The sequence below is a fragment of the Myotis yumanensis genome, unplaced genomic scaffold (assembly GCF_028538775.1).
Source record: "Myotis yumanensis isolate MYYU_CA2020_CCGP unplaced genomic scaffold, mMyoYum1.0.hap1 SCAF_19, whole genome shotgun sequence".
Lineage (NCBI taxonomy): Eukaryota > Metazoa > Chordata > Mammalia > Chiroptera > Vespertilionidae > Myotis > Myotis yumanensis.
In genome coordinates, this window is record NW_027223770.1 from 15219707 (window position 1) to 15245128 (window position 25422).

At 50.0% G+C, this 25422-nt stretch overlaps 2 protein-coding genes across 9 annotated transcripts; both read left to right on the top strand.

The window, feature by feature from the left end:
• Positions 1 to 240: 240 nt before the first annotated feature.
• Positions 241 to 9067, top strand: FOXRED1 (FAD dependent oxidoreductase domain containing 1). 3 transcript variants are annotated; one of them, XM_070399423.1, is made up of 12 exons: positions 241 to 349; positions 2664 to 2884; positions 3761 to 3871; positions 4121 to 4239; positions 5255 to 5349; positions 5641 to 5742; positions 6094 to 6170; positions 6334 to 6494; positions 6849 to 6978; positions 7445 to 7549; positions 7771 to 8029; positions 8144 to 9067. In XM_070399423.1, the coding sequence occupies exons 1-11, from the start codon at positions 265 to 267 to the stop codon at positions 8023 to 8025; spliced, it is 1461 nt and encodes a 486-aa protein (XP_070255524.1). In that variant the 5' UTR covers positions 241 to 264; the 3' UTR covers positions 8026 to 8029; positions 8144 to 9067. The 3 variants fall into 3 exon arrangements, with proteins under 3 accessions (XP_070255524.1, XP_070255523.1, XP_070255525.1); XM_070399422.1 differs by having other exon boundaries at positions 7771 to 9067; XM_070399424.1 differs by lacking the exons at positions 241 to 349; positions 2664 to 2884; positions 3761 to 3871 and having other exon boundaries at positions 4147 to 4239; positions 5259 to 5349; positions 7771 to 9066.
• Positions 9068 to 9387: 320 nt separating this feature from the next.
• Positions 9388 to 24136, top strand: TIRAP (TIR domain containing adaptor protein). Of its 6 annotated transcripts, none has more exons than XM_070399540.1 (5): positions 9388 to 9626; positions 18559 to 18677; positions 18863 to 19021; positions 20623 to 21300; positions 22282 to 24136. In XM_070399540.1, the coding sequence occupies exons 3-5, from the start codon at positions 18955 to 18957 to the stop codon at positions 22299 to 22301; spliced, it is 765 nt and encodes a 254-aa protein (XP_070255641.1). In that variant the 5' UTR covers positions 9388 to 9626; positions 18559 to 18677; positions 18863 to 18954; the 3' UTR covers positions 22302 to 24136. The 6 variants fall into 6 exon arrangements, with proteins under 6 accessions (XP_070255641.1, XP_070255642.1, XP_070255643.1 ...); XM_070399541.1 differs by lacking the exon at positions 9388 to 9626 and adding an exon at positions 11069 to 11156; XM_070399542.1 differs by lacking the exon at positions 9388 to 9626 and adding an exon at positions 11157 to 11173.
• Positions 24137 to 25422: the final 1286 nt, after the last annotated feature.

Sequence of the window (25422 nt, forward strand, 5' to 3'; positions counted from 1 at the left end):
GCTCGGCCGCACTTCCGCTCAGAGCTTGGGGGTTCCCCACCCGCCCGCGCTGGACGGCGCGCAGCGATGACGTAGCAGGCTGGCCCGTGGCGGGGCTGGGCGGGGCTCTTGGGAGGTCAAGAGGAGACGGGAGGCCTATAGCGCTGGGAGGCGGGGCCCAAGGGCGCCGCTGGCCAATGGATGAGCTCGTCTGAATGGCCGGCGGCGCGAAGCAATGACGTCTTGGGGGCGGCGCCAGGTTTAAGGGTCGTGCTCGCAAGGACCATGTTTCGAGGGGCGCTATGGCTCTTGGCAGGTCGAGGCTGTGTGGGCCGGGGGCTAAGCACACGCAGTGGAGGCTCGACTCCGGGTAAAGTTGAGGACACCGGAGGGTGTCGTGGTTCCGGGGTACCCCCAGTCTCCGGCTGTGTGACCTTCAGGACTTGGGACCCCGGCTCAGGCTGGGAAGACAGTGGGTCAGCTGTGAGAAGGGGCTAAGCTTGCCCCATGGAGCTTGTGAGGCCAGGACAGGCGTACGGGTCTCCGGGTCGCCTTTCTCGGGTGACAGATCCTAGACCTCAGTTCAACACCAGCATAGACCAGGCTGAGCCACCGGCTGCACGAATGTGCACCAAGTCCTGCGCGCGTGCTGCATGCGTGCTCAGTGCTGCGGCCCGTGCAAGAGGGAAGAAGAAGAAGAGAGGACTCACTATATGTGTCCTGGGGGTGCCTGAAGTGCAGCCGGAGAGGGGAGACTTTCTAGACCAGCGGTTCTCAACCTGTGGGTCGCGACCCCTTTGGGGGTCGGACGACCCTTTCACAGGGGTCGCCTAAGACCATCGGAAAACGTATATAATTACATATTGTTTTTGTGATTAATCACTATGCTTTAATTATGTTCAATTTGTAACAATGAAAATACATCCTGCATATCAGATATTTACATAACGATTCATAACAGTAGCAAAATTACAGTTATGAAGTAGCAGCGAAAGTAATTTTATGGTTGGGGGTCACCACAACATGAGGAACTGTATGAAAGGGTCGCGGCATTAGGAAGGTTGAGAACCACTGTTCTAGACCAAGACTGGGTCGTCTCCAGCTAGTGTCATGGTAGACCTACATGGAGCACCTGGCTACCGAGATCAGCCCTGAAGGATGGTTACTGGTTCTGGGAAGGTGTGTGTTCCAGGTTCTGGAAAACTGGGCAAAGGTTAGGAGGAGAAAAATATTGTTCCCATGCAAGGAACTAGCCAAAGCCATCTAAACAGTTTGAGTGGTTGTAGGGAATGTGTGGGAAGGGAAGCCCAGATCAAAGAAAGATTCTAATGCCGCTGAACGTTGTATTGGAAACAGTGAGAAGACTTGGAGATTTGTGGGTTAGGTGTTCATGACAAAGGATTCATTTACTCAAGATATTTATTGAGCACTTAGGATGTGCCAGGTACTCTGCTAGGCTGGAGATTGGGTGGTGAAGAAGGTACACATAGCACAGTGTGAAGCTATCACTAATAAACTCAAAGTTGCAAATGTGTTGTGTGCTGCAAAAGAGGTTCACAGGGCTGTGAGATAATGTGGCAGGAGAATTCAACATAGTCTAGGGCAGCGGTCGCCAACCTTTTGGACCTCACGGACCACCAGTGGTCCACGGACCACCGGTTGGCGACTGCTGGTCTAGGAGGTCAGAAAAGGCTTCCCTGAGAAGATGTTAACTGAGCTGAGACCTAAGGGGAGCAGAGTTAACTCGGCAAAATGGACCCAGAGTTTCAAAACAGAGAGAGCACTTGTGTAGGTTCCCTGTGATGGGAGGAAGTAAGGTGTCATCAAGGAAACAGGCTGGGAGTGCGGGGAGAGGAGAAGGACAAGGCGAGCAGGAGCCAGATTGTGCGTTGTCTCCCTGGGAACGTTTATGGATTCTGGACTTTTATCCTTAGAGCAATGGAAAGCCATCGGAGGGTTTTAAGCAAGAGGGTGTGTGATTAAATTAGTGTTCAGACAAGGTCCAGTCAGGCTACGATGTAGAAAAGAACTGGGGGAGGGTGACAAGAGGGAAATTAGTGGGAACAGTTAGGAGGCTTTTGCATTAGTCTAGGTGAGAGATGGTGGTGGTTCAGTCTAGGGCAGTGGTGGCAGAGATAGAAAAAAAAGGGGACAGATTGGGGAGATGTTTCCGAGTCAGAGTCATCGGAACTTTGTAACATATAGGACATGAATGTAAGTCTGCTGGTGGTGACGAATATGCAGGGTGAGGTGCCATGCTTCAGTGGTTGCAGCTTGGAGTGTGCGGGGACCTCTTGTTCCAGGAGCCTGGGACATCCAAGTGGTGATGATAATGCAGTTGAGTATATGAGCCTCAGGCTCACCAGAAAGATAGGTGTGCTCAGGAGATGATATATACGTGTAAGTCATCTATCCTAGGGAGAGAGTATAGACTGTTAATCTTAGGAGGTGGAATCTTGAGCAGGGCATGATGCATGAAAAGGAAGAGAGGCTGATGGCATGCAGAACCTATAGCAAAGCTGCTGAATACTGCTGGCCGCACGTGGACCTCATGGGAGGGGCTGACAGTGGGGACTGCCAACTCAGTGTCAATGTAGCCCACCTTTTCCTGTACCCATCTCCCAACCCCCTACCACCTGCAAAGGAAATGAATGGCTCTCTTTGACCATAACTGCATCCCACAGACTGGACTGAAAAGGTGTCTGAAATTAAGAAGAAGATCCAGTCAGCTCTTCCTGGAGGGCCTTGGGATCCACTGTATGACACCAGCCACCTGCCCCCTGAACACTCGGATGTCGTGATTGTGGGGGGTGGGGTGCTTGGCCTGTCCGTGGCCTATTGGCTGAAGAGGTTGGAGAAGCCCCGAGGTGCCATCAAGGTGCTGGTGGTGGATCGGGACCACACGGTGAGGTCTGGGGTAGGGCAGAGTCAGGAGTGGGGCTTGGACTCGGATTTTACTAAGGACTCTCGGGAGTCTGCAGGGCGGGGACTGAGCTTTGGACCTTGTGTAGAATTAGTCCCAGGTTCCTCCTCCTTCCAACTAGGGGCCTTGGCAATAGGTTTTTGCCTTTGAAAGCACATTTCAGTGTTGCATCATTTGAGATCTCACAGGTCAGGCCGAAGAGAGCCTGCATTCAAGTTATAATTAATACAAACAGCTATTTCAGCCCCCTTTTTAGGTTCCATCACGCCTCAGGTTTTACACTTAGCTGTTCCTGTTACCACTGCCAGCCAGCCACGAATCTTTTTTTTTTTAAACATATTTTTATTGATTTCAGAGAGGAAGGCAAAGAGAAACATAAGTGAGAGAGAATCACTGATTGGCTGCCTCCTGCTCACCCCCCACTGGGGGTTGAGCCCGCAACCTGGGCATGTGCCCTTGATTGGAATCGAACCCGGGACCTTTCAGTCCGCAGGCCAGCGCTCTATCCACTGAGCCAACCCAGCCAGGGCCCAACCACGAATCTTGCTACTTTGGCCATATCCCTCTATTTTCCAACTAGAAGATCAAAAGTCCTGTCCTTGGACTTCTGGGCCATTAACATTTTGCCTGTCCCTTTGTTGATGACTGACTCTGTTTGCTGTGCACATCTGCTAATGAGGACTTCTATAACCATTGTCCTCTCTGGGCTGCTGGGTTTATCCATGCAGCTCCTCCTAGATCCTAAACCTGCAAGAACTCCCCTTTAACTCAGGGTTCACGGCTCACAGGACCCATGACAGTCTCTGCTCCTGTGTAGCAGGGTGCTGCTCCACCTCAGCCTTCCTCGTCTTCCCACAGTATTCCCAGGCCTCGACCGGGCTTTCCGTGGGCGGGATCCGCCAGCAGTTCTCGCTGCCTGAGAACATCCAGCTCTCCCTCTTTTCAGTGGACTTTCTACGGAACATCAATGTACGTGCAGTGAGATTTGGGGGTTGGGGGGGTGTCCCCTCCTTTAGCCCAGAGAGAGGAGGGAAAACAAGAAGCAGGAGCAGTCGGGCAAGTAGGAATCGGAGCCCTGGTTTTCTTCCCAGTGTGGTGCCTAGAGGAGGCTTATATCTGGGTGACGGCCCTGAGCCCCGAGGTTGTAAGTGAGGAGCCAGGAGTGCTCTCCATTCCTTCTCTAAACCAGCTTCTCTGAGGAGCTTTCTTTGCACATAGGAGTACCTGGCCGTAGTCGATGACCCTCCCCTGGACGTCCAGTTCAACCCCTCAGGGTACCTTTTGCTGGCCTCAGAAAAGGGCGCTGCAATCATGGAGAGCAACGTGAAAGTGCAGAGGTGGGTGCCGGGCACGGCCTCGGAGTCGCCTCCCAGCCACAGGCAGGCAGTAAGCCCTAAGCCAAATCCTGGCTGGGACCACGGAGCTGATGAGACAGGTCGCCGCCCCTTGGGAACTCAGTCGGGAAAGGCAGGCACATGCAGAACTTCAAGGCCCTGTGCTCGGGCTGTGATATAGACAAAGTGCTGCTGGTGGGCCCTGCATTGCCCGATAAGAACCACCTAGGACACACCCCAGACCTGATAAATCAGAGTCTCTAGGGAGGGGCCCAGGAATCTGCAGGCATTTCCTGTAAGAGCCAGATAGTAAGTATTTTAGGCTTTGCAGGCCATACAGTCTCTATTGCAATCACTAAACTTGCAATCAAAGCACAAAAGCAGCGCTAAAAAAAAAAAAAAAAAAAAAAAAAAGCATGAGTATGGCTCATGTACAGAAATAGCCTGCAGGCCGGATATGGCAGCCCTGCCCTCCGTGTTAACCATGGTCAGTCAAGAGCAGGAATCGCCAACAGACAGGTCTCCAAGTCTCACACGTGACATCAGGTAATGTCCTAACTGCTTCACAGATAATAACTCAATTTGATCAGAACATCCCCATTTTACATGTGGGGAAATCGAAGTGGTGGCTGGGAGTGAAACCAGGCATTCTGGCTTAGGGGTGTGTTCTTTGAGCATCGCATTGCAGCCTTTGGGTGCTCAAGGAACAGAATCCCAGAGGAGGTGGCTGGGCTAGTGGGTGTGATTGTCCCAGGTAGAGCAGAGGGAACAGCGACTCACCCTGTTGTGAAAGGACGGCAAGGGATTCAGGCTGTGCAGCCAACGGACACTAGGGTGTAGGAAAGGAAGAAGGGGTCAGATGCTGAAGAGCCGAGGAGGCTTGTCCCCCATCCATTCAGCAAGGACAGAGAAGGGGCATAAATGAGGTCGAATCCCCACTTGTGGAGCTGGGTCCGTACTGCTCCCTCTGCACGCTCATCCTCACTAACATACACACAGACACACGTGTTTCTCTCAGGCAGGAAGGAGCCAAAGTGTGTCTGATGTCCCCGGAGCAGCTGCAGAACAAGTTTCCCTGGATTAACACGGACGGAGTGGCCTTGGCGTCTTACGGTGAGGCACGCGCGCGCAGAGGGCAGAGGGCTGCGGGCACCTCAGGTGGGAAGCCTCAGCACCCTGCAGCCACGTCACTGAGCAGTGCCTCCCTCTGACCAGCAGCCCCCCCACCCCCACCCCCCACCCCGCCAGGCCATGCCAGCTCTGTTCTTCCGCAGGATTTGACTCGGTGCGGTCGGTCAGCTTGACTTTCCCCAGCGTACCAGCCCAAAGAAGAGTTGGGGGTGCGGGAAACAAAAGGACAGGAGGGCTCTCGACCCTCTTCATCCTCCTATTTTTCTCTCACAGGGTTGGAGGGTGAAGGTTGGTTTGACCCCTGGTGTCTGCTCCAAGGGCTTCGGCGAAAGATCCAGTCCCTGGGGGTCCTTTTCTGCCAGGGAGAGGTGACACGTGAGTCTGCCCCCCTTGCCCACTGCTCATATCCTTTGCCATCCAGGGCGCAGGCCGAGACCGTGTCTTATCTTCACTCACAAGGGTTGGTGGGGGAAGGGGCTTCTCCCCTGAGGGCTGGTCGTGGGCATCCTGACTCCAGCTGCTGACTAGGCTGCCTCCGCCTCGTGATTGGCTAGAAGGTTTCAGTGCTCTCCTGCCCTGAGTGCAGCCAGGTTCATCCCCATTACCCTGTTGGCTGCAGGGTCTGGGTTTGCCCAGCCTTCCAATTCCTTTCCCTAGGACACCGGGACCCCCCTCTCCTTCCTCTCCAAGGCCTCGAGGGCTTCTTTCATTTTCTTTCTCCTGCAGGTTTCATCACGTCATCTAGCCGCATGCAGACCAGCAGTGGGAAAGAGATGACTTTGAAGAGGATCCATGAAGTCCATGTAAGTTGCCAGCCTGCATAACTTCCTCACCAGCAAGGAGGGAGGGAGGAGAACAGTAACGGCTGTCGCTTGGAACTTCTACCCACTTCCAGGAAGAAAGGTTCCTCTCATGGTGGCCAGCGTATGGGCCAGTCCCTGCCTCCCTCCCCCTCTGTGCCTGCAGGTGAAGATGGACCACAGCCTGGAATACCAGCCTGTGGAATGTGCACTCGTGATCAATGCCGCCGGGGCCTGGTCCGGGCAAGTAGCAGAGCTGGCTGGTATTGGGAAGGGGCCACCTGGCACCCTGGAGGGCACCAAGCTACCTGTGGAGCCAAGGAAAAGGTGACTTCCCCCAGGGCAGCTGAGGAGGTTGGTGAGAAGAGGAGAGAAACAATATAAAAGGTTATTAAACCCGGCCGGCATGGTTCAGTGGTTGAGCGTCAACCTATGAACCAGGAAATCACGATTCAATTCCTGGTCAGGGCACATGCCCAGGTTTCGGGTTCGATCCCCAGTGTGGGGTGTGCAGGAGGCAGCCCGTCAATGATTCTCTCATTGATGTTTCCATCTCTTTCCCTCCCCCTCCCTCTCTGAAACCAATAAAAATAAATTTTAAAAAAAGAAAAAACGGTTGTTCAGTGGGAGGAGGGAAGAGTTGCTATTCCCGCCACTTCCGAATCCACCTGGTTATGGCAGGTACGTGTACTTCTGGCACTGCCCCGAGGGACCAGGCCTGGAGACCCCGTTCATGGCAGACACCAGTGGAGCCTATTTCCGCCGGGAAGGATTGGGCCACAACTACTTGGGTGGCTGCAGCCCCACGGAGGTGAGCTAAATGGGGTCGGGGCTTGGGAGGGGACAGGCCAGTAGTCATTAAAGTGTCAGGCTCTGCCCTAACCGGTTTGGCTCAGTGGACAGTGCGTCGGCCTACAGACTCAAGGGTCCCAGGTTTGATTCTGGTCAAGGGCATGTACCTGGGTTGCGGGCACATCCCCAGTAAGGAGTGTGCAGGAAGCAGCTGATCAATGTTTCTCTCTCATCGCTGTTTCTAGCTCTCTATCCCTCTCCCTTCCTCTCTGCAAAAAATCAATAAAATATATTAAAAAATAATTATTAAAAAAATAAATAAATAAAGTTTCAGGCTCTGGGGAGGGCCAGTGCTGTTACTGATGTGGCAGCACTTTCAGGTTTCAATTGGGATCTCTCGTCCCCATCCCCCACCCACCTAGGGGGTTGACTAAAGAGGTCAGTGAGCTCTGGCTCTGTCCTTGTGTCCCCACCTCTCACCCCAGGAGGAGGAACCGGACCCGGGGAACCTGGAAGTGGACCATGATTTCTTCCAGGACAAGGTGTGGCCCCATTTGGCCCACAGAGTACCAGCTTTTCAGAGCCTGAAGGTAACTGGGAGACATGACATTGGAGCATCTCGGGCCCCTTGGAAAGCCTGCCCTCAGCCTCTGCCCATCTATCCACCTCACAATTGCTAAGGACTCTGCGGGTCTAAGGACCCATGCTGTCAATCCCTTCGGCAGTGGTAGAGGGTGCTGAGGCCTGACCAGGAGGGGGGTGGCTGCCCTGGCGGCCTTCCAGAGAACCCCAGCGTCTCGTGCACCTGCAGGTTCGGAGCGCTTGGGCCGGCTATTACGACTACAACACCTTTGACCAGAACGGCGTGGTGGGCCCCCACCCCCTGGTCGTCAACATGTACTTTGCCACAGGCTTCAGTGGCCATGGGCTCCAGCAGGCCCCCGCCGTGGGGCGAGCTGTGGCCGAGATGGTGCTAGAGGGCCAGTTCCAGACCATCAACCTGAGCTCTCTCCTCTTCAGCCGCTTTTACTTGGGAGAGAAGGTCGAAGAGCGCAACATCATCTGAGCCTGTAAGCTCTTCGCTGGCCCCACTTCCCCATCTGTCACCCCTGGTCAAATCCTGGCCCATGTTCCCGTCCTCCTCCCCAGCATCATGCCAAGAACTCCTCCATCCTCTTACTCAGGTGATTCTGTCCCCATGTGGCTGGGCAGGTGGGCAGGCTGCAGGCTCTGAGGTTCTGCGCCTGAGGCCCAGGCTGACAGAATGAGGGAGCAGGACCCTGGGACTGATGCCTGGCCCAGGCTAATGCTGCCCACCAAGGCGATCCAGCTGGACAGCAACGCCTCAGTGGTCCTGGGCACCAGGCCCAGGGCTGGCTCCCTCCTGGCACCAACCAGAAAGATCACCGCTGCCCCTCTTCGCAGAGTCCAGGCAGGGAGCATTCCGGTGCAGCTGGCCCCAATTTATTATCAATCAATAAATGTGATGAACTCCTTCCTGTCAGTTTTCTGTCCCTTCCTCTCTTCCCCCCATGGCAGGTGCCTTTGAAGTGCCCGCTAGCCTTTGACCACAGGTTGGGAGAAGCACAGCCTCCCTGTCCTCCCAGGAGTGTTCTTTTTTAAAAATCCTCATCCGAGGATATTTTCCCATTGCTTTTTAGAGATAGTGGAAGAGAGAGAAAGAGAGAAATATCAATGTGAGAGAAACACATCAATTGGTTGCCTCCTGCACTCACCCGGACCAGGGCCCTGATGGGGAGGAGCCTGCAATCGAGGCATGTGCCCTTGACCAGAATCAAACCGGAATGCTTCGATTTGCAGGCCGACGCTCTAGCCACTGAGCCAAACCAGCTAGGGCCCCAGGAGCGTTCTTAAATCTTCCTTGGCAAGCTAGTGCCTCCTTTTCCCACCTTCCTGCAGGTTGTGGTTGTAGAGGGAAGGGACGTGTTCATTCCTCTGCAGTATTTATTCAACTCCAACTGTTGGCTGGGTCTAGCCCAGGGGTGGGCAAACTTTTTGACTCGAGGGCCACAATGGGTTCTTAAACTGTACCGGAGGGCCGGAACAAAAGCATGGATGGAGTGTTTGTGTGAACTAATATAAATTCAAAGTAAACATCATTACATAAAAGGTTACGGTTTTTTTGTTTTGTTTTGTTTTGTTTTTAGTTTTATTCATTTCAAACAGGCCGGATCCGGCCCGCGGGCTGTAGTTTGCCCACGGCTGGTCTAGGGCTACCTATTCGAGAGACACTAGCAGGCAAACCTAAAGGATGAGCAGCTTCACAAAGTGAATGCAGGGGGGAGAGGGACGGGGGTGGTTCCAGGCTGATGGAAAACCATATACAGAAGCCTGGGGCCAAGAATTAGCAAGATTCCAGGGCTGGCTGGATCATGATTTGTCCTAACAGGATCATGGGGTAAAAGAAGAGGTGCATCTGGGCCCGGGGCTGAGCCGTGCTGCGGAGCTCTGTCATTCTGTGGGCAGGGGACACTGGAGGGTTTTCAATAGGGAAACACATGATCCGATTTTCCTTTTAGAAAAACCATCCTGCCCACCCTGATGTCAAAGCAAGAGGCCAGGTGGAAGGCTACTATTACAGCCCACACCCCAGGAGCAGCTGTGGTCCATCCACGAAGCTACAGTAGCAACGAGAAATTGGGTCAAGTACGGCTCCCTTCTCTGCACTGGCCAGCTGGGTGGATGTCATGCCTTTCATGGAGATGAGGAAGGCCAGGGAGGAGTTGCAAGGGACAAAAGTTAGGGGCCTGTAGGACACCTGTAGAGATGTCCCTCAGGGTTGAATGTATTGTGGCCTCAGATGGTCTGGGCTGAGGTAGAGATGTGGACCCCATGGGAGAGGATGGTATCAGCACAGGACGTGAGAAGCATAGGGGACCAAGGGGTGAGCCACAGAAGAGGCCGCTGAGGAGGTGGCCAGAGGCAGAAGAAAAGCCAGGAGGGTGAGGGGTCCGGCAGAGGAGGGATGGTCAACGGTGTAAATGCACGTGGGGGCTGGATGCAGCCCAAGTAGGTCAGGGGGACCTCGGAGAGCCGGTGTGGAGGAGGTGCACCTCGGGGTCTGAGGTGTGGGCCGTGTTCAGAAGGGAGGAGTGAGTGGGAGTAGTGACAGCTAGTACAGTGCCCTCACCCCCAGTGTCCTTTGGAGAGCAGAATGAAGCGAATGATGGCGGTGGGTCTCACGGATCACCTGGGGGAGGGAGGGAGGAGAGGGCAGATGTGCTGCCAGTGAGGAACATTAGAAGCACCTGGGGGTGCGGGGTGAAGAGCCAGGAAGAGGAAGGGCCACCCGCATTAGGACAAGAAGGAACTTGCCAGGGGTGTAGGGCTAGGGGCCATCAGGTCAAACCTGACACCCCTGTTAACCCCGGGAGGTAGGGTCCTTAGGTGCCCAGTGGGCACTCGCCCTTCAGGACAGACCCCCCATCTATGGGTCAGAGGAAAAAGGCTCCGCACCACCAGCTACTTCCTTGGAGAGGACAAATGAGCTTATTAAGGTTAGAGAACCCTCCGTCATCCTGCCGGGCTGTGTTCAGGCGGCTGGGGGAGGACTGTGCTCATCACTAAGTCGGTCGGTGTCACTAGTAAACTGTGCGACGGGTGGGGACTAAGCCTTCCCCTCCGCGCGGCACCGAGCTATGGAGATGCCTGCGCAGTACTTGGCTCGGTGTTCACCTGGGTGCCTCTCGGCTCCCTTTGGAGCCCGAAGACCGTCCCGGCCTCTGGGAATCTTCAGTCTAACGCGAGGGCTGCCCCGTGGGCGCACAAGCTCCGAATGGCACCGGTGCAGCGGGGATTTGGGGAGGGAGGCGGGCAGGGAAGGGGAAGAAGGGCTTTCCTGCATAAGCTACCCAGGTGCCTCTGGCCAGCAGCCGGGCGCTGCGGGCAGAGCTGGGGGAGGAGGGCGGGCGCCGAGGGGCCCTCCTCCCCGAGGCCGCGGGTTTCCCTGGTGGGCCCAGGGCTCATCGGCCAGCTGCTGCCCAAGTGGCGACCCCATGGGCGCCCGCGAGCCCACCTGCCTCGGACCCGCGGGGCCCAGGGCGGGGCGCAGCCTGGCACTTCCGGGGGCGGGGCAGTGCCCTGGCCGCGCCTCACTTCCCCTCGGCCGAGGCGGGCGGGCGCCAGAGTTCACACTGCACCGCCCGCACCGCCTGCACCGCAGCCCGGCCCGCGCAGGTGAGCGCCCGGAGCAGGTGCGGGGGACGGTGGGGAGGTCGCGGAGCAGGGCGGGGTCCAGGGAGGGAGGCGGCCGTGGGTGGGCAGGACCCGCGCGCGTCCCGCCCTCTGCCCCCGCGCTCGACCCAGCCCCGGGCAGGGCACACCTGCCGATCCAGCGCCTCCCTCCCTCCAGCCCCTCTACCTGCTGCCTCGGGCACCCCGAGCGGGAGCGGACGCGGCGTGAAAAGGGCCTCCGGGGCGGCTGTCACTCACCATCCCGTCGCCGAGAGGCTGGTCCAGGGATCCCGCCCTGCTGGAGCCGGGGAGGCGGGCCTGGCCGGGCGGTGGCTTCTCCCTCTGACTCCGCGGCTTCTCCCTCTGACTCCGCAGCCTCTCCCTCTGCTCTCCCCACGGCCTTTATGGCCGCATTTCAGCAGGAACGTGGCTTTCTTAGGGCAGCGACCTGTCAGGCATTCCCTCCAGAGTCCTTCAACCAACATCTGCCATGGGCGGGGCACCGCGGAAAGTGCTGGCGACACCATTGACCTGGACAGATTCCGCGCTCCTGCTGGAAATGAGAAACCAAAGCCCACCCTTCGAAAGGGGAGCCCTGCAGCTCACCCAGGGCCACCTAGGGTCCGGAATCACCCACCGTCCCAGGAAATCGCGTTTAGTTGTTTCTCAAGCTTTTGAAAAATTGCCCAAGTCGTAAGCGTCCGTCTTACCCAGTTTCCACACTGAACTTTTCCTGTGCAACCTGCATCCAGAACAGATCAATAGTGCTCGCTCTCCAGGGGCCTCCCACACCCGCTTCCAATCTCTACTTCTGCCTGGCACCACCACTGACCTGCCTGCCAACCCCAGAAAGTAGTTTCACTTGCTTTTGAACTTTTGGTAACTGGAATCCCATGTCCTGTCCTTTTGGTGCATGGCATGTGAGAGTCACCCACGCTTCCTGTGGCAAGCGTTGCTTCTCATTGATGTGTAATGCTGCACTGTACAAACAGACCACAGTTTATTTTTACATGCCACCCAACACTTGGATTGATGGACATGGGTTTTGGTTTTGGGGTTCCCCCCCCCCCACGTTTGGGGTTATTGTAAATAGTGCTGCGAAGAATTCTTGTGTTTGTCTTTCGGTGTAAGCACTTATGCTGGGCTTGTTCCTAGAGTGAAGGTGCTGGCTGTGTACGGTGTCAGCTTTCTATATGGTGCCAAACAGTTTTTCAGTCTGCTCCCACCAATTTACATGTCTCCCTGCAGCCTGTGAGTTCCTCTTCCTCCACATCCCTACCAGAACTTGCTATTGTCTCTCTTCCATAGGAGCCTTTTTGCTCAGTGTGTGGGTAGTGGGGTTGCTTTGAGGGTGTTTTCATTTTCTTAATATATCTTTATTGATTTCAAAGAGGAAGGGAGAGGGGGAGAGAGAGATAGAAACATCAATGATGAGAGAGAATCATTGATTGGCTGCCTCCTGCACACCCCACACTGGGAATCGTGCCCCCAACCCTGGCATGCGCTCTGACTGGGAATCGAACTGTGACCTGGTTCATAGGTTGAGGCTCAACCACTGAGCTACACCTGCTGGGCTGCACTGAGGTTTGGATTTGCATTTCACTGATGACTAATGCCTTCTGCATATTTTCATATGCCTGTTGGCCATTTGGAGGTCCTTTTTGTGAAGTGTCTGTTCAATTCTTACACCCATTTTTCTAATAGATTTTCTCTCTTACTAGTTTGTAAGAGTTCTTAAATATTCTGAATGTGAAGTATTTATTGGCTATGTAATTTTGAAATATCTTTCTTTTCTCTCAAAAGATTGCCTTTTCACTCTCGTAATAATGTCTTTTGATGAACAGAAGTTTTTCATTTTAATGTCCAATTTATTGTTTTTCCCTGTGGTTGTATTATTTAAGTCCAATTTGAAAAGATATTTTGCTTCTGGGGTAGGGGTGGAGCATGAAATGGGTAAAGGGGGTCAAAAGGTACAAACTTCTAGTTATAAACTAAATAAATCATGAGGCTATAATGTATAGCTTGAGGATATAATGTACAATATAGTTAACAATACTGTATTATATATTTGAAAGTTGCTAAGAGAATAGACCTTAAAAGTTCTAATCACAAGAAAGCAAAATTGTAACTATGTGTGGTGATATAAGTAGACTTACTGTGACAATCATTTCACAATATATGGATACGTAAAGGGTATGTCAGAAAAAATATTGCTAAGAAAAACGTCATAGATTTTACTGCCTATGTTTTCTTCTGGGAGTTTTATGTTTTCAAATCTTATATATAAGTCTTTAATTCATTTTGAGTTTATTCTTGTGTATGGTGTAAGAATGTGGCTTAGTTTTATTTATTTTTTTAAAATATATTTTATTGATTTTTACAGAGAGGAAGAGAGAGGGATAGCGAGTTAGAAACATCGGTGAGAGAGAAACATCGATCAGCCGCCTCCTGCACACCTCCCACTGGGGATGTGCCCGCAACCAAGGTACATGCCCTTGATTGGAATCGAACTTGGGACCTTTCAGTCCGCAGGCCGACGCTCTATCCACTGAGCCAAACTGGTTAGGACTTAGTTTTATTTTTTAAATGTATCTGTCTGATTTTCTCAGCACCATTTATTGACTAGACTGTCTTTACCCCATTGTATGTTCTTGCCTCTGTTGTCATATATTAATTGACCATATAGGCATGGGGCTCTCTGTTCTGTTCCACTGATCTATGTGTCTGTTTTTATGCCAGTACCATGCTGTTTTCATTATTATACCTTGAAGTATAGTTTGGTATTAGATAGCATAATGCCTCCAACTTTGTTCTTTTTTCTCAAGATTGCTCTGGCTATTTAGAGTCTTTTGTGGTTCAATATAAGTTTTCGGATTATTTATTATAGTTCTGTGAAAAATGCTATTGGTATTCTCATTGGAGTTGCATTGAATCTATTGATTGCTTTGGGTAGTATGGACATTTTGATGATGTTAATTCTCCCTATTCATGAACATGGTATATGCTTCCATTTATTTGTATCGTCTTCAATTTCTTTCTTCAGTGTCTTATAATTTTTTGAGGAAAAGATTTTTACTGCCTTGATTAGACTTATTCCTAGGTATTGTATTTTATTTTATTTTTGATGGGAATGTTTTCTTAGTTTCTCTTTCTGTTAGTTCATTGTTGGTGTATAAAAATGCAACCAAATTCTGAGTATTTTGTATCCTGCTACTCTACTGAATCAGTTTATCAATACTAGTAGTTGTGGAATCTTAAGAGTTCTCTCTATCTAGTATCCTGTCATCTGCAAATAAAGGCAGTTTCATTTCTTCTTTTCCAATTTGGATACGTTTTATTCCTTTTTCTTATCTCATTGCTGTGGCTAGGATTTCCAGTACTATGTTGAGTAAGAATGGTGAAAGTGGACATCCCTGTGTACTTCCTAATCTTAAGTGAAACGCTTTTAGTTTTCCCCCATTGAGTATGTTGTTAGCTGTGGGTGTGTCATAGATGGCCTTTATTATGTTCAGGTATGTTCCATTCCCACTTTGTTGAGAGTTTTTATCATATGTGGGTGCTGGATCTTGTAAATTTCTTTTTCTTCATCTATTGACATGATCATATGAATTTTATCCTTCATTTTGTTTATGTGTTGTAATATATTAATTGATATGCATTCCAAGAATGAACCCACTTGATCATGGTGTATGATATAAAAAATTGGGTTTATTGATTTTAGAGAGAAAGGAATGAGGAGGGAGAGAGAAACATCAACTTGTGGTATGATCTTTTTAATATATCACTGAATTCAGTTTGCTAATATTTTGTTGAGGATTTCTGCATCTGTGTCCATCAGGAATATTGGCCTATAATTTTCTTTCTTGGCAGTGTCTTTATCTGGTTTTAGAATCAGTATAATGCTGGCCTCATAAAATGAGATTGGGAATCTTCCCTCCTCTTGAATTTTTTGGGATAGTTTAAGAAGGATAGGTGTTAATTCTTCTTTGAATGTCTGGTAAAATTCACCTGTGAAGCCATCCAGTCCAGGATTTTTTGAGGGGGGGCCGGGGGAGTTTATGACAACTGTTTAAATTTCATTAGTTGAAATCGGTCTGTTCAGATTTCCTGTTTCTTCTTGATTCAGTCTTTGAAGATTGTATGTTTCTAAGAATTTGTCCATTTCTCCCAGATTATCCAGTTGTTGACATATAATATAATCCTTTGTATTTCTGTGGTGTCATTTCTGATTTTATTTGAGCTCTTTCTCTCTTCTCTTCTCTTCTCTTCTCTTCTCTTCTCTCTCTCTCTCTCTCTCTCTCTCTCGTCCTGTTAAAGATTTATTAATCTTGTTATCATGTTTATCTCTCCAACGAACCAACTCTTGGTTTCATTTATCTTTTTTTGTTGTTGTTTCATTGAGCTTTTGTAATTTTTAATTTAGACTCTTTCATTTGTTTCCACTCTGATCTTTATTATTTTCTTCCTTCTACTCACTTTGAAATTTGTTGTTGTTGTTTTTTTGCTTTTTTAAGTTCCTTTAGGTATAAGGTTAGATTGTTTATTTGAAAATTTTCTTGTTTCTTGAAGTAGGCCTGTATTGCCATGAATTTCCCTCTTAGGACTGCTTTTGCAGTGTCCCATAGATTTTGGGTTGTTGTGTTATCATTTTCATTTGTCTCAAGGTATCTTTTGATTTCTTTCTTGATCTCGTTGTTAACCAATTCATTGTTTAGTAGCATGTTATTTAGCCTCAGTGTGTTTCTGTGTTTCAGGCTTTTTCTTGTAATTAATTTGTAGTTTCATACTATTCTTGTTGGAGAAGATGCCTGATATGATTTCAGTCTTTTTAGATTTATTGAGACATGTTTTGTGTCCTAACATCTGGTCTGGCCTGGAAAATGTTCCATGTGCACTTGGAAAGAGTGTATATTCTGCTTCTTTGGGGTGAAATATTCTGAAAATATCAATTAAACTCATCTGGTTTAATGTGTCATTTAAGGTCTCGGTTTCCTTGTTGATTTTCTGTCTGGAAGATCTATCCATTGATGTCAATGTGGTGTTGAAATCCCTTACTGTGACTCTATTACTGTCAATCTCTCCCTTTATGTCTATCAAGATTTGCTTTGTATATTTAGATGCTCCTATGTTGGTACATAAAATATCTTCTTCTCTGCTTGGAAACTGTCTCCCAAATCTCAATATGTGACTATTACTAAATCTTGTAAAGATTAAAACATATTTGAGAGTAATACATAGCTCCACAGCCTTAGCTGTGCAAGAACTGAAAAGTAACAGGGAAGATGTTGTGGGGTTTTAGGCTCCAAGAAGTAGCCAGTGTGTGTGGCTGATGGGACTTAACCTGCTATCTTGCCCAATTATCCTCTGTCAATGATGGTGTTATTTCCTGTGTTTAAACTTTTCCATAACGTTAGTCACCAGGGCTTCTACCAACCCACTTCCAGTGGCCTAGGCTGTTGGGCAACTGGATTTTTCTTTTTCTTTTTCTTTTTTTAAAAATATATTTTATTCATTTTTTTTTACAGAGAGGAAGGGAGAGGGAGAGGGATAGAGAGAAACATTGGTGAGAGAGAAACATCGATCAGCTGCCTCCTGCACACCCCCTACTGGGGATGTGCCCACAACCAAGGTACATGCCCTTGACCAGAATCGAACCTGGGACCCTTCAGTCCGCAGGCCGACACTCTATCCACTGAGCCAAACCAGCTAGGGCTGGATTTTTTCTTAACCAACCAATAAAAAAAGGCAATTACTCCAAATCAGCACGTATAGCTGGAAGGGCAAGTCCTTTTATAAAATGGAAAACTGAAACTTTTAAATCTACATCTATTGAGTAGATTAGAGTATTCGATTAATTTTTAATCTTTAGGCTATCATTAAAATATCAAATGATTCTCCAGTTTAAGTATTTGACGGCCAAATAACACATTTAAAAATCAAACAAAATTGAAAAATACTCGAATACTATAAAAACCAAGTGACAACCGTTTACTACTGGGGGAAAAGGGATATACTGGATGGTTGAACTGAAGATGTCGACACACAGTAATCCCTAAGCAGGAAAAGGATTTCAAAACCTGACAGTGGTTATCAGGCGTCAACCCAGCACGAGGCTGTCTGGAACCCAGAGGATGTTAGCAGGGAAAGAAACACATAAAGATGTTTACCTGTCTGTGTCCTTTTTGCCGGGCTTAGCCGCTAACTGCTTTTCTCTTTCAAGTATGTCTCTGATTCCTGCCCCCATGCCACCTTCTCTTCCTGCCCCCTTGTTCCTGCAGTTTTAAGTTCTTTTTTTTTTTTAATGTTGGTATATTTTCATGAATCAACAGTCCCTCTTATCTTACAGTCATCAGCTTCACGTAGGGGTGTTTAGCATTTAACAGTGGAAAAGCATTATTGTCCAATGTGGGATGCCGCTCTTTACATTTTGAAACCCCTTCCTTCAAAATGTGTCTCATCCAAGTTTCTTCTATGAAAGTTCCCCAAGAGTTTGTTTTGACTTTGCAGATTCAGCAAAGAGTGAGGTGAGGAAGCAGCCCTCTTCCTGTTGCTCCATAGCTGTAGAGCCAAGCGCTCCACCAGCCCTCCATCTCTGGCTCTGGCTTGGACCCGGGCAGGCTCTGCCCCACAGGGAGTCACCCCCAGAAACCTAGGCTGAGAAAACCTCTGCCATCAGGGACATCCTGGGCATTGCGGTGGGAAGAGAACATGGGAAGTCGCCCATCCTTTGCATTTCCATGTACATTTAGAAGCAGTTTGACAATCCCGCCGCCACCCCACCCCCCAAACCACAACCCTTCTGGAATGAGGGACAGCATCGATCTAAATAATAGTTTGGCAAAAACTGATGACACTATTGAGTCTTCTTCTAAACCATGAACATAGTATATCCCTCCAGTATCTAGATGATTTTAAATACATACTATCCCACTGTTTCCTGAGCACAATGTGCCATATACCATTAGTCCTTTACATAAATTATCCCATAATCTTCATGACAAGGCTGAGCAGCAGGTTCTGGCATAATTGCCAAAGGCCACTGAGCTGTGCCGGGCGCTGGACAGCAGCCACTGCCGAGTGCTGTTCATCACTCCCGGCTTCCTGAGTGACCCGTGGTGCAGGTACCAGATGCTGCAGGCCCTGGGCCTGCACAAGCTGCAGTCTCTTCTCCACTATGCGGCCTTGCTTCCCTGAGCTGACAGCTGAGGGAGGGAGGAGGGGCTGGTGAGAAGGAGGAAGAGAGGGAGTGGTGGTGGGTGGATGGAGGAAGTTATCCAAGGGAAGGCCGACTTAGAGGAAAAGTTTCTCGAGGCTTCTTACACGTGTTCCCTCTCTTTGCTCAGCATCGGCCTACCTGGATACAAAATGATTTGTCCACATAGCAATCGTGCCTCTCCCATTTCAGCATTTACACCGGATGTCCCTGTAAAGAGCTGCCTGCCGGCTGCCCTTCCCCAGCTGCCGGATGCCCTCCAGGCCAGGTGGAGCAGAGAGCCGACCCTGCTGGTCATGCCGAACCCATCTGTGAGTCTCACCACACCACACAGACTTGGGTTTATCTCACCAGCCCCAGTCACAGGGGCATCTCTGCCATGTGGGTTGAGGGACCAAACTGAAACTCTGTCAGGCATCAGGAGAGAGATCATCAGAGCCCACCCCCTGGAGCTGAGAGTAAGGTATGTGACCCTCTCCCTCTCTGTCTCTTGCAGGATGGCTGTCCCATGAGGTCAAGACTGGGTCTCCTCCCTTATCCCACGTTACCAATGCCTGGTCTCATGGGGTTAGTTTTGAACCTAACACTATGGCCTCATCCACCCCCGTCCCGGCTTCTGGCTCCAGGTCTAAGAAGCCTTTGGCCAAGATGGCTGGTGAGTGAAAGCAGACTCCTAATGCTGTTCTCGCTCCTGTGAGTGGTCCTCAGTATCCCTAGTGGTGAGGCGGGGGCCTGTCTGGCCCAACCCAGGGGAGAGGTGCAGGGAGGCTGACGATGGGGGCTCCTGCCTTGGTTTTGGTGCCTGAGGACAGAGGAGGCGTGCATCCCTGGGACCTTCAGTCCTTCTGGCTCAGCTAACTCTCCTAGCTCGAAAACCATGGTGCTGAGTGCCTTACCTTGTGTGTCTCTTATCATCTCAATCTTCCAGAATCATTCAGAGGAAGGGGCCAAGCAGAGAGAGAAAACACATCCATCTCCGGAACACCAAACTTTCTGTCCCTACCAGAAGCTGGGGAGCTGAGCTGAAATCATTATGGAGTACTGACAATATACCAGACACTGCATGATCCCAGTTAATCTTCAACAACTAAAACGAACCCATTTTACAGATGAGGAAGTGGAGACGTAGACTGACTTGCTTAAGGCCATGCAGAAAGCCAGCAGGTCCATTCAGATGTCTGTTTGACTCCGGAGTGTAGGTCCCCAATCACCAAGCTCTGTGCTCCCTGGGGCTCTGAGCAGTGGCCCTCTTCCATACTTTCCTTTTCCTTTTAGCAACAACCTAGGGTTGCTCAGGGCCAGACAGATGCTAGTCCCTCCCCCTCTTTCTCTTCCATAATGGCTGGCCCACCTTCCTCCAGATCTGATCCCCCTTCCGTGCTAAAAATGAGTTTGGGGGCTTGCTGATCCTTCTAGCTTCGCGTAGCTCTACTCACAGACTCGCAGATGGTCCACTGGTCGAGTCTGGAAGTTCTGGGTAGGGTAGGCCCACCCAAGGGTCTTTCTCAGTCAGGTTGGTAATACCACCAGGGTTCTTTCCCCCCAACCCCCCATATTGTTGTTATACCAAGGCTTTTTTTAAAATTTAGGTATAATTGACATATAACATTATATTTGTTTCAGATGTATAAATGATACAGTATTTATATATTGTCAAATGGTTAGCACAGATTTAGTTAAGATCTGTTACCATACAGAGAGAATTTTTTTTCTATTGTAGACACTTTTGAAATCTATTCTCTCAGCAACTTTCAAATATGCAATGCAATATTATTAACTACAGTCACTTGCTGTAGGACTTATAAAACAGTCAGCATTCTTATGTCTTCCCAAAAACTTTTTTTTTTTAAGTCTTTTTATTGATTTCAGAGAGGAAGGGAGAGATAGAAACATCAATGATGCGAAAGAATCATTAAATCAGCTGCCTCCTGCACACACCTATTGGGATGGAGCTTGCAAACTGGGCATGAGCCCAGACTGGGAATCAAGGCGGGACCTCCTGGTTCATTAGGTCCACGCTCAACCACTGAGCCACACCAGCCGTGTGGAAAACTTGTAGGATAGTGGGAACTTCGGGCAGGTCCTGAGGATGTGCAGAATACCCGGGCAGTAGGTCTGAGAGTCGGGTGGTACTGGCCAGTGCAGGAAGGTGGGCAGGTGCAGAAAGGCCGGGGGGATTCCTGGCCCCATCTCCCCTCTATGGCTGAGAGGAGGCGGCCTGGTAAGAATTAGGCCTGAGCAGAGTTTCTCCCGCAGGCTGGCTCAGGCAGGCGCTGTCCAAGAAGCCCAAGGAGATGCCTGTGTCCCAGGAAACCACCTCCAGTGATGCTCCACCACGGTGCTCGGATGACCCCCCATCCCCGGACCTCAACTCCACTGCATCGGCCAAGTCTCCCGCTGCCCTGCCACCTGCACTGGAGAGCGCCTCCTGCAGCAGCAGTGGTGGGGGCGCGGCCAGCAGCAGCAGTGGTGGGGGCGCGGCCAGCAGCAGCAGTGATGGGGGCGCTGCCAGCAGCAGCAGTGGCCGCTGGAGCAGGGACTACGACGTGTGCGTGTGCCACAGCGAGGAGGACCTGGCGGCTGTGCAGGAGTTGGTGGCCTACCTGGAAGACAGCCCTGCCAGCCTGCGCTGCTTCCTGCAGCTGCGGGACTCAGCTCCGGGCGGCGCCATCGTGTCCGAACTGTGCCGGGCGCTGGACAGCAGCCACTGCCGCGTGCTGTTCATCACTCCCGGCTTCCTGAGTGACCCGTGGTGCAGGTACCAGATGCTGCAGGCCCTGAGCCAGGCCCCGGGGGCCGAGGGCCGCACCATTCCCCTGCTCGTCGCTGGCCTGGCCAGGGCCGCCTACCCGGCCGAGCTCCGCTTCATGTACTTCGTGGACGGCCGGGGACCCGACCAAGGCTTCCGCCAAGTCAAGGAGGCCATTCTGCGCTGTAAGCTCTGTGAGGAGGGGATGGGGAGGGGGAAAGGGTCAGCATCGATCTGCTTGGGCCTTCAGGAGACAGCCCTATAGCCCAGGAGTTCAACACGTAGGCTCTGAAAGCAGTGTGCTTCTTGGGCAGTTACTGAACCCCTCTGTGCCTGGGTGTCCTCACTGGGACACGGAATGATACCGTGTACCGCAATCAGTCTATACACTAAGTACGTGTTCAGAGCAGGGCCTAGCACATGGAAAGTGCTCATAACAGGCACCTATCAAGGCCTCAATAAGTCTTAGCTATTGCTAGCATTCCTCGTGTGAGTTTCTCTCATGCAGGCCAGGTTGGAGGAACATCTATCTATGTATATAAAAGCCTAAGCGACCATTATGACCAGTCGACCGCTTGACCGGTTGCTATGACCCATACTGACCACCAGGGGGCAGAGGCTCAAGGCAGGAGCTGCCCCCTGGTGTTCAGAGCACTCCCACAGCCAACCTCCCACAGCTGGACAACTTCCGGCAGTCCCTCCCCCTGGCCAGCCGGCCCTGATCGGCCCGATTGCAGGCCAGGCCCAGGGACCCCACCTGTGCACAAATTCGTGCACCGGGCCTCTAGTGGTTTAATAAGGCAAGAAGAAGTGTAAAATAATGGGGAAGAATTGCCTCTGATAGGGGGAGGACATTATATTACAGGGGGAAGTAAAATAGATAAAAAGTTAGAAGAGCCCTGGCCAGTGTGGCTCAGTGGGTGAGTGTCCTCCCAAGCACCAGAAGGTTGTGGGTGTGATTCCCTGTCAGGACACACACCTAGGTTGCAGGTTCAGTCCTGGTCAGGGTGAATACGGGAGGCAACCAATCCGTTTCTCTCTCACATCGACATTCCTCTCTCTTTTAAAAAATAAAGCCAATAAAGACAGATTTTTTTAAAAAAGAAGAGGTGGAGACATGTTGGGGAAGGGTGACAAGCCCTGTGATTCTCTTTGGTCTCTTTCAGATCTGCAGCACCTCAGCTGACACTCTGCCATCACCGAGGGACCCAGGAAGCTGGCACAAGCTGGAAATCAAGTGAGAGAGCGCTCAGGGCCTGGACCCCGCGGCCTGACAGGGCCCAAGGAGCCAGAGTTGGTAGCATTTTGTATGTGATGCTGGGATCAGATTGCCCAGCGGGCTTCCATTATTGTGGGCTCCCCAAGAAGGCCCTAGAGAAGCTGGGGACTCCCCTGGAAGGCGCTGGGGAAACTGGGGACTCCCCAGGAAGGCCATGAGGAAGCTGGGGACTCCCCAGGAAGGCCAGGGGGAAGCCAGAAAGGGTTTGTAGGAGGTGCTGATACCAAGATGACCACCCGTGTTTTGCCTCCTCCTTATGGGATGTGAGTCTGGCACATCCCTATGTCTTCTTCCCCTGGGATCGGGACTCACCTGGTGAATCATCTAGAAGCCCAGGGTGCATGTTTGTTTATTCCTGTTGCCGGGGAAACCCTGGGACAGATGTCAGGAGGAAGGCACAGGTGTTGGGTCTCACCCTCACACTGCTGCCCTTCTCTTCCCCTTCACTCACTTCAGAAAGCTACGTGGAACTGCACTCAGCACCGTGCTGTATGTATTTTACTGCGTGCAGGTCATGAAAGACTCAACTCCAGAAACCATTCTGAATTAGACTATTGAGGGCGGGGGGCGAGCGGGGGTGGGGGTGGTAAAGAGAAGGAAAGCTCGGACCTTTGATGTGGGATCAAAAGCCTGCCCCGCCCACGCTTTGACTTGTGGGGCCGCATGTTTATCTCTGCACCGAGATAAACCAGCATTTTTCTCCTGCCGGAGGACTGTGTGCCCTTGTAGGAAAGGCAAGGTTCCTTCATCAGTTCTCAGTAAAAGTTGATTGTTGAACCGAAATCAATCTCATTCCCCCAATGTGTACTATTGTGCCTCTTCCTTCACTCCCCCCTCCTTTTACTGAAAAATATTTATACATATATTATATATATTTGTAATTGAGATACAATTGGCATATAACATTATGTTTCAGGTGTATGAGTCGATATTTGTATATATTGTGAAAAATTTTTATATTGTTAACTACGAATTATTTTATTACACACAAAAGGGCTAAAGCATACTGTCGTGTACACTCACGTACCTTCCACCCAGCTGAAGAAGTAAAACGTTACCACCCCTAGGGTATTCCCTCTGTGCCCAAATTTTCGTCCAAATTAGTTGTGTCAATTTATGTCCTTACCACTTGTGTATGAGTTCCCACTGTTTGATGTTCATGCTAACACTTAGAATGATCAGATTTGAAAATGTTTGCTAATCTGATGGGTGAAACCTGGTATCCTATTGTCATAATATTCTTGTTTTCCTTCTTATCTTTTTTATGAAGATCTGGTGAGTCCCCATATGTCCAATGCCCAGCTTCGACAATTACCAACCCAGAGCTAAGCTTATATCAACACTAGAGGCCCGGTGCACAAAATTCGTGCACTGGGTTGGGGTGTCCCTTCAGCCCAGCCTGCCCCCTCTCACAGACTGGGAGCCCTCAGGGGATGTCCTACTGATGGCTTAGGCCCACTCCTTACTATGGTTTTTAATAACCTTGATAACTTATAGGTCAGCCCTTTCTACTCTGCTTTTTCATCAAAACCACTTTGACTTATTCCTTTCTTCTTTTATAGAAATTATTTAATTTGTCAAGTTTTAGGAAAATGCCTGGTTTTTGTTTGTTTTGTTTCTCTCCTGGGCTGACATAGAGTTGAGAGATTCATTTTGGAAGAATAGATTTTTTTATGATATGTGTCCCTTTTTTGATGCTTTAAATGTATTTCAATAAAGCTTTATAGTCATTCTTCATGTCAGTCAGTCGCATCTTTTATTCAGTTTATTCCTTAGTACTTCATATTTTCTGTTGCTAGTGTAAATATTTTTAAATTATATATTTTTTATCTATTACTGGTAGAAAGTATTGCAATTCATTTTGCACACTGATCTGATATTAAGCAGACCACTGAATTGTTTATTCTCTAAGACCACAGACTTTATTGTTTCTATAAAGATGATCATAAAGTTTGAAAACAGAAACTTCCTTGTTTCCTGGGCTGCTGCGGACCGTCAGTAAAATGCTGAAAGTGACCATAGCAGCCATCTTTGTCTCCTTCATGATTTTAAAGGGAATACTTCAAACATTTCTCCATGAAATGTGATATTCAATGTAGGTTTTTGGTTTGGTACATATTTTTTAACAAGTTGTAACTATCCTACTGTTTCTAGTTACTTACCTTGAATAGGCTTTACATTTAATCTAAAATGTCCACATTTGATTTCAGAGAGGAAGGGAGAGGGAGAGAGAGAGAGAAACATCAATGATGAGAGAGAATCATTAATTGGCTGCCTCCTGCACGCCCCCTACTGGGGAGCAATCCTGCAACCCAGGTATATGCCCTTGACTGGAATCGAACCCAGGAACCCTTCAGTCCATAGGCTGACTGACGCTCTATCCACTGAGATAAACTGGCTAGCCCCCCTCCTGCCCCCCCCCCCCCGCCCCAGCACTGATTTTTAGAGGGGAGGTGGAGAGACAGCAAGAGAGAAACATTGATGTGAGAAAGACTTATTGATTGGCTGCCTCCTACACACACCCTGACCAGGGCCTGGGATTGAGCCTGAAACCCAGATATGTGTCCTTGACTACAGTCAAACCTGTGACCCTTCAGTCCATGGGTTCATGCTCTAACCACTGAGATAAACTGGCTAAAGTGGATATTTTATATATTTTTTAATTAATTTTTTACAGAGAGGAAGGGAAAGGGATAGAGAGTTAGAAACATCGATGAGAGAGAAACATTGATCAGCTGCCTCCTGCACATCTCCCTACTGGGGATGTGCCCACAACCAAGGCACATGCCCTTGACCAGAATCGAACCTGGTACTCTTCAGTCCGCAGGCCGACGCTCTATCCACTGAGCCAAACCGGTTAAGGCTATGGATATTTTAATCAAAATTATAACTGCGTTGATGATTTGCCACTAGTGAATAAATTTCTCCACAATATCTCTCCTGTGCTCACCCTAAGGGCCACTCCTGTTTCTAAATACTGTCAAGCTCATTACTGCTTTAGGGTCTTTAGCATCTGATATCTACTCTG